The 8,058-nt window shown below is 49.5% G+C and overlaps 1 protein-coding gene across 1 annotated transcript; it reads right to left on the bottom strand.

Annotated features, from left to right (window-relative positions):
- Positions 1–1,198: 1,198 nt before the first annotated feature.
- Positions 1,199–6,841, bottom strand: LOC119097499 (protein snakeskin-like). The gene is made up of 4 exons (XM_037220529.1): positions 6,751–6,841; positions 5,233–5,346; positions 3,461–3,643; positions 1,199–1,411 (listed from the first exon to the last, which is right to left on the bottom strand). Exons 2-4 carry the CDS (start codon positions 5,284–5,286, stop codon positions 1,199–1,201), a joined length of 450 nt encoding a protein of 149 aa, XP_037076424.1. The 5' UTR covers positions 5,287–5,346; positions 6,751–6,841.
- Positions 6,842–8,058: the final 1,217 nt, after the last annotated feature.

Raw genomic sequence — 8,058 nt, 5'->3', positions numbered from 1 at the left:
GGGTGCGCGGCGGGTGGGTGGGGCTGATCCGGGACTGGTCTCAGGCAGGTAAGGCCCGAAGGTGAGTGGAGTAGGCATAATGTATGCCACCCGGGGGTTCTCAATATTTCAGATGTTGGTGGTCGTAAGACACTGTCATTATTACGAAGAGGGTCGAAACACATGTATTTTGGTATAGACGCTGCGCCCAGGTAAGACGGACCAATTATGCAAATCACGCACCGGCAACATATTTTAGTTGTAGAAAATATCAAACGTTGTCCATTTAATGTCTTCACAACATGCTAACAGGACCATGCAAAGGCAACGAGTCTGCGTGACACTGAGCGATTCTCACGCATTCGCATCCCTGGCGAGGGTTCAGCCATCGACAGTGGCGATGGGGTGAGAGATCTCAATCGTAATCGACGCATCAACACCGCACCAGTCAGACCACGCGTCGGGTGTTCACCAGGCGAGACGGCCAACGTCAGTCTAGTTTCCATGATCGATAAAACTCAAATCCGTATTATGTCTGGGAATTAAAATTCATATAGTATTTCACGTTACATCTGGCAAGGGTCCAAAGTCGCCTTTCAACCCCAGAAAGTCTAGTTTTTGTCATTGTTCATGTCGCGCTTACTCCTAACTGAATCCGCGTGTGGTATTATATTGCAAATCAGGTGTCCATTTGATTGTAACACGTACAAAATGGAACAGCTTAACACTTTTATTTCAACATATCCGGAAAAACGCTTCTTGCAGCATCCGTTGCCAACAAAAATTCCCGCAAAGGCAATCTCAAAACACATTCTCACCACTTAGATCACTTACAGTCATTCAGACAGAGAGACAGATTACAGAGCAGACAGAGTCATTCAGTTCCAGCACCTGAAACGCCTATAACACAGTCAAACGACGGCAAGTCAGCGATAAAGAGCGCTCTCAAACATTCTCAACGAGCAGTGCCGCGGCGGACTGCTGTGGCTGGCCTCCGGCCGGGCCGGTTCAGCTGGCAGAGCGGCTTGCCTCGTCGGACCCGCACGCGCGCGTGGCCCGTCCCCTCCGTCCGCGTACTACGCCACTCGTCGCAGCTCAAAGGGGCCGCGGAAGCAGCCCCGCCACCACAGCAACATCACCGGAGTGGCGGGGACGGCTGAAGCCAGGCCAATGCGAGCAGAGCCGACACCATCATCGACACGGCGTGCTCAGCCCGGGTCTAGGTGCGCTTGACACGGTAGGCCACGAAGGCGTCGATGAGGTAGACGATGGAGTTGACGATTCCCAGCGCGCCCATTGCCAGTCCTGCTTCGCGTGCTTCCTTCCCGGTTCGCGTCTCGAATCCCAAGAAACGCAGCAGGTTGTGCGCCTCCAGAGCCATGATGCCAGCCACGATCATCACGATGAAGCCGACGACGTTGTAGATGACCTCCTGCAACGGAGAGGCACGTGATCATCAGGCCTTAGACAGCCGCACCAACACTGGAGGACGTCTCTGCTGCAGCCCAGTCACTTGGGAACAAGCGGACTCTTTACTTATTTAGCCATAGTTTCCAAAAATTAGGCAACGCATTTCACTGGGACCTTGCCACATTGTGGATTGTTGCTGGTTTCAGGACTTTTCTTTTTGCTGCGCTGCAAGCTGGAGAGACCCACGTTCACCCGACCGGCCTTTAGCACAGTAGCATCGATTGTCTGTAAACCACGCGCCTGTATGAGTGGGCGGGGGAGGGAAGAGATACTCTCCCGTATTCAGAATTGCGTCGAAAGGCCTTCTTTATCGAAGTGCAGGCTGTCACGATCCGAGCGTAGTGATCTGCCACGCCGGGATTGGTAGCCCAGTACATCAAATGATGGACAACGTAAAGCGAAATATCGGATCCCGAAACACCATTGACGAAACATCGTATGTCAGAAGATCGAAGAAAACAAATAATATGATGCTTACATGATGTAAGATGAAGCTGGTTTAGGTAAGTCTCGTGGAAGGAAAGATGAAATTGAATGGCCTTGCGAGGCAAATGTTATGGAACAGCGATTTAACAAAGGTGAATGGAACAACATTATACGTGGATAGACGTTGACAAGATTAAGGCAGGCACCATTTTACGGAATGAGCACCATACAAGATACAGGTCTTGGCAGCAAAAGGTGTGCGGGTCCAAAATGGATTGATCGCATGGCCGACTTGTTTTCCAAGAACCTTCGTAGTACTGCATAGCTTGAAGCCAGTGCCTGATCAGCAAACAACGGCGAGGGCATTTAACAAACGACGGGTTCCCTACCTCTCAGCAAACGAAACGAAACGAGCGCTGCGAACGTAAAAATGATGGGGAACTGAATATGCTACGAACGGGGGATCACAAGATAGTCGTCACCGTTAGGACAAGTTACAAGCTATCTTCATCCGCTCCGATCTTTTGCTTCCAGGGTGATTTGCGACATGCGGGCTGTTCTTGGATTACTTTCCAGTACCACTTTGCATCTGATTATTTTTATCCCATGCGATCATATGTGAGGGATATTTTAACGTTGATCTGTCGCTCATCATCCCTTGCAACACGATATTTATTCCTGGCAGCATATAATTTCTTTACTGTTGACAATATCCCAGATACCTATCATGATGACTATCTGGAGTTTATGTATTTTTTAAACCTGATAGTCATCATTCATTCATTCTTTGTTGCCTTCCATGGCTTTCTTATAGGCTTTTGTTAGCGACTTTTTCCATGATACTTAAGCTTTCCCAATACATCATGATGATTTGTACCGCCTTTGCATTCACCTTTGTATTCGACATCCTTTGTTTTGAATCAATCCGCTGATTCTAAAATCTGATGGCACGACCATGTCCGCGGATGAAGTAGCCTTTCCTTCAGGACTTATCCATCAGGAAAAGTATGGTGCTGGATCAAAAACTCGATGATCTCTTGGCATATTATTTCATTTTATGGCGATTTACGAGGATGCATCTTTTCCGGAAAACGTCACCCGATGACAAGACACACTATGCATTTCAAACAAAATTGGCACAGTGGGACCATGTCTTTCAAGAGCCGTTATCTCTTCATATACCAGACGTCAATCTTGTTTTGCGGGAAAAACGTAAGTTTCTACTCGCAAAATACGCTTTGAGGCAGGAGGCATGAATGACATCGTTTGAGAGAAATTCGAGTTAAGGGGATTCCATTGTGATGCGATCATGTTTTGATAGCAGATATAGAGACCAAGACCAGGTGGGGATCAAATAACAAATATGCACAGCACGCATGGTATTTTCTGTTGTGTTTAGGGTTCTTGCGTGCTTTAGATCTTGGAAAGTTATATATATATATATATATATATATATATATAATTGCCTAAACCGTGCGCACCTTGCTCATAGACACGGCGGCGCTGCGTTCCCATTGAGGGCACGTTATGCAGTGCAGTTACAGCTGCGTCTCGCTCCCCAACCATGCCGTGCATCGCCACTGACCTGGTAGGACTTCTCGATGGCGACCTCGCCGGCGATGAGGCCAATCAGCATTGGCGCCGTCACCAGGATCATGCCGCCGAAGGCGATGACGCCGACCAATCTGCGGTCGAGGGTGGTGTGGACGGTGCCTCCGAAGCCCAGGTTGTAGTGGCGAATCATACCCAGACAGGTGAGGCAGATTGCCTGGGCACAGGGGTTAGGCAGAGGTCACAACCAGCTCGGCAGCGCTCGACGATGCATTAGGGGGTGGGGGTGGGGGGGGGGGGGGGGCGGGAGGAATAGCTCGTGAGCGGTGGGACGTCGTGGTGTCGTATGCATGGGCAAAACACATGTGGCCAGTTGAAAGGTGACTTTACGGAGCAAAACCCATGCGTCAGTCCATGGCGGCTTTGATGCAGTTCTCACACGGGTATTTTTGAGACCGGGCCCCCGCATTATGCTTATGTTAACGCGCTAAATATTTAGCGTGATGCACTGGTTAGCTATGAAACACTTATATGGAAGGCTATCTGCTAAAGTTATTAACAATGCACAGAAGTATCATACAAATCTCACTCTGGTCTTCGCTTAGGTAGTCTTTTAGCCTGTCAGTAACCCAAACAATCTTCTGGAATTCGAAGACATATACAGAATGTAACAAATCAACTTACCCCAGAACCCAACGACACTGGCGCAGCTCATCGCTCAACACCACGCTGTCAGCTGCGCAAGTCCTGTTTTTTTTTGCTTTCTGTCTTCTGCCATGACGTTATAAGCTAAAACGCTGCCATAATGAAAATACGTTTGATGTCTCTTTCAATATGACATGGTTGTATTTATACGCTACAGCCCAAGACAGAGCGAAAAGTGGCAATGTATCAGTCGTGTTTTTGAAAAACTACCCTCGGCAACAGAGTCGATTGCTCGCTCTAGAGCAACAAGTTTTTTCGCAGGCATAACAATACCACGTGTGGTTTTAGGGACTTAGCTGACTGGATCTTCACCTCGAGCGACCTTTAGGTTTTCACCATTATTAGCAAATAACGGTCGATTCAGCTTTTGGTAGAACTGGCTTTAGGACTACTTTAGGTAACCAATCTTCAGCACCACTGTACAGCGTCTGGTGTGCGCGGGACTAGGTATGGTCTGTGGGATGCGCCTGTGCACTTTTTGGACACTCATAACTTTGTAAACGAGGCCGTAGCCCAGCGGCCTGTCAGCTAGCAGGTGCGAATTTGGGGTCAGGTGCAACGTGATTCGCGCTTTCTAGACGAGTAGTCCTGCTCTTTTTCAGATCCCGTCAGTTGACACCTTTCCTTGACTTTCGATCGTGACGAACAAGGACCTTTCACGCTGAATGTTTGCTGTATGCTATGTTGGCATGTCTGACAGCATGGCATCGTACCATCCAGCTCTGGCTTCGACACCGCCATGCGTGCGCTGTGCCCAGAATCGAGATGACGTTCCACGAGACACGGCGTCTCCGCAGCTTAGGAGCTGAAATACGCACGCACTTGGCCCGGCTGGTGCCCGTACAAATTTAGCGATGCGCCTCCAGTAAACATGAGACTGAACGTGTCAAACTGGTACTACATTTGTCTTGCCGTGTTCATGTTGTACTTACGTACTTGCCATGTCATACAAATATATCTGTCAAGTCATACTAATATCATAATCACAGGAGTAGTCCTGATGCACATTGGTTTAGCCAGGCTCCCAACCGCAACACCACACTCTTCCCGTGAGCTAGATGCACGCTTCTTTCCCTCACCGCTGCCCTGCGTGTGACTCACGATCTCGATCAGCTTGAGGGGGAACGCCGGCGTGAAGAGGCTGCGCAGGCCCATGGTGTGGTGCGAAGAGGGCGGACGGCCGGCGACGGACTGCGTCTAACTCGGTGCACTGCTCTGAAATGAGTAACGGCCCGGGCGCGCTCAGGTCACCCGCCTTCCTGTATGCTGCGGCGCCCCGCGGCCGTCCACGCCCAGGACAATAGGCCGGCAAGTTCCATTTTTGGTACGTGCAATCTAGATCTCGCTTTGTTTGAATATTTCTCCTGCGCAAAAGGAGGTTTGGGAACTTTTCCTGCAGGCTGATCTTGGAGGTAAGACCGCCGCGAGAGACTAGCTGCGTATCGGAATGTTAGCCAAGGGAGGGTGATAGAGAGCGAGAGAGAGGGAGAGAGTGAAAGAGAAGAAGAGAGAGAGAGAGAGAGAGAGAGGAGAGAGAGAGAGAGAGAGAGAGAGAGAGAGAGAGAGAGAGAGAGAGAGAGAGAGAGAGAGAGAGAGAGAGAGAGAGAGAGAGAGAGAGAGAGGAGAAGAGAGAGAGAGGAGAGAGGAGAGAGAGAGAGAGAAGGAGAGAGAAAAGAAGAGAGAGAGAGAAGAGAGAGATGAGAGAGGGAGAGGAGAGAGAGTAGAGAGAGAGGAGAGAGAGATGAGAGAGAGAGAAAGAGAAGGAGAGAGAGAGGAGAGGAGAGAGAGAGAGAGAGAAGAGGAGAGAGAGAGATAGAGAGAGAGACGGAGAGAAGAGAGAGAGAGAGAGAGGGAGAGAAGACGAGAGAGAAGAGAGAGAGAGAGAGGAGGAGAGAGAGAGAGAGTCGAAGAGGAGAGAGAGAGAGAGGAGAGGAGAGAAGAGATATAGAGAGAAGAGAGAGCGAGAGAGAGAGAGAGAGAGAGAGAGAGAGAAGAGAGAGAGAGAGAGAGAGAGAGAGAGAGAGAGACAGAGAGAGAGAGACAGAGACAGAGACAGAGACAGAGACAGAGACAGAGACAGAGACAGAGACAGAGACAGAGACAGAGACAGAGACAGAGACAGAGACAGAGACAGAGAAAGAGAGAACAAGACAGACGAGACGAGACAGAGACAGAGACAGAGACAGAGACAGAGACAGAGACAGAGACCGAGACAGAGACAGAGACAGAGACGAGACAGAGACAGAGACAGAGACAGAGACATAGACAGAGCAGAGACAGAGACCAGACAGAGACAGAGACGAGACAGAGACGAGACAGAGACATAGACAGGACAGAGACAGAGACAGAGACAGAGACAGAGACAGAGAGACAAGACATAGACAGAGACAGAGACGAGCAGAGACAGAGACAGAGACAGAGACAGAGACAGAGACAGAGACAGAGACAGAGACAGAGACAGAGACAGAGACAGAGACAGACAGAAAGAGAGAGAGAAAGGAAGCGAGAGGGAGAAAGAGAAATAGAAAGAATAAGAAAGAGAAAGAGAAAGGATTCCACGGCTTGCACGTGAGGGCGACCGACCTGCCACACACAGACACGGACACCGATGCGACTCACCGCACTGTGTCCTTCGTGAAATGGTGTCGTCCACGCGTAGCAGCCGCACCAATGCCACCGTGGTGGCATACCACACAGGCTCACCCCAAGGAAAAGCCGCTTGCAAACTGATGGTTTGGAGTGAAATTGAGCTGGGCAGTCCACTCTCATAGACCTCCAGCATGGGTGCATGAAGTATGCATGTGCATTGTGCGTACACATTCCAGGCAAACGATCGAATTTCGACCATACGTATAACAAGCAGAGGTATCTTCTGCGTCTGTTCTCCAAACAAATGGTGCTCATTTCAGCGATGGCGGCTTTCCTTCAGAATCAATTTTGAACTGTACGTGCCAATGTCTGCCGGCCAGCTGTGATGCTTGAAAAGCAAAGGAACACGCCTGGAGTATAACGTGCGAAGTATGCGCCCAAAAATGATATAAAATTCAGGTACACACAGGTCTAAGATAGTGCGAATAATCAGACAATCAGCCTTTGATGCCTCCGAGAAAGATCATGAAAGATCATGACGGACGATAAATCGCGCGCCACATTCGCAGTTTTAGCTCAAACCAAAGCTATCTAACGGTTCAAACATCGCAGAGTTTTCTTCAGCGGAGCTTCGGTCAAACACCAAAAATGAAAAAATGAATACATCACGTGTTCGAAGCTTGTGGCTTTAAAGCTTAGTTTTCGGGAATAACTTCACGTTTGCTCTGAAAAAATGATATAACTGTTTTGGATGGGCCCAATCACTGTAAGTACACAGCTTAATGGCATACTTCCAGAAAAGTGAACGTTATACGACGGAACTCAGGGAAAAACACAAAACACCGAAAGCCATCACCTCCACGGCCGATTTTTCCCCAGCTGATTGAATAAATGTATTCCACTGTCGCATCCAGGGACACTGGCCGCTGAGACATGTCCCCACAATTTGACGAGAAAAAAGAACCTGTGTCTTTGTTCGTTTTGGTTCATTGGCAGCATATTTTCCCACGCCCAGTTATACCTTGAAGCCGCTGCTGACTCGACCTTATCGTTACAATGCACGCGATAGCTCCACCACACGCAAGCTTGCTTATGTAGTAGGACATGTGTGCGTGTGTGTGCGTCCGATGGCACGCCCCTCCCCAGAGGTGCTCCCAACATGACGCCATCAAACGAGCGGCACCGTCGCCGGGGCCGCGTCAAAGAGCACAACCGCTCCTCGGGGAGCCGGCTGTGACCACAGCACGGCTGAGCAAACAGGGAACAGGACATCACGGCTGAGCAAACACAGAACAAAACATCACGGCTGAGCAAACACGGAACAGGACATCACGGCTG

This window comes from Pollicipes pollicipes, unplaced genomic scaffold, assembly GCF_011947565.3.
Source record: "Pollicipes pollicipes isolate AB1234 unplaced genomic scaffold, Ppol_2.1 Scaffold_4295;HRSCAF=5057_pilon_pilon_pilon, whole genome shotgun sequence".
Taxonomy (NCBI): Eukaryota; Metazoa; Arthropoda; class Thecostraca; order Pollicipedomorpha; family Pollicipedidae; genus Pollicipes; species Pollicipes pollicipes.
The sequence above is the reverse complement of the archived record's forward strand: the minus strand, read 5'-3'. Positions and strand labels throughout refer to the sequence as shown.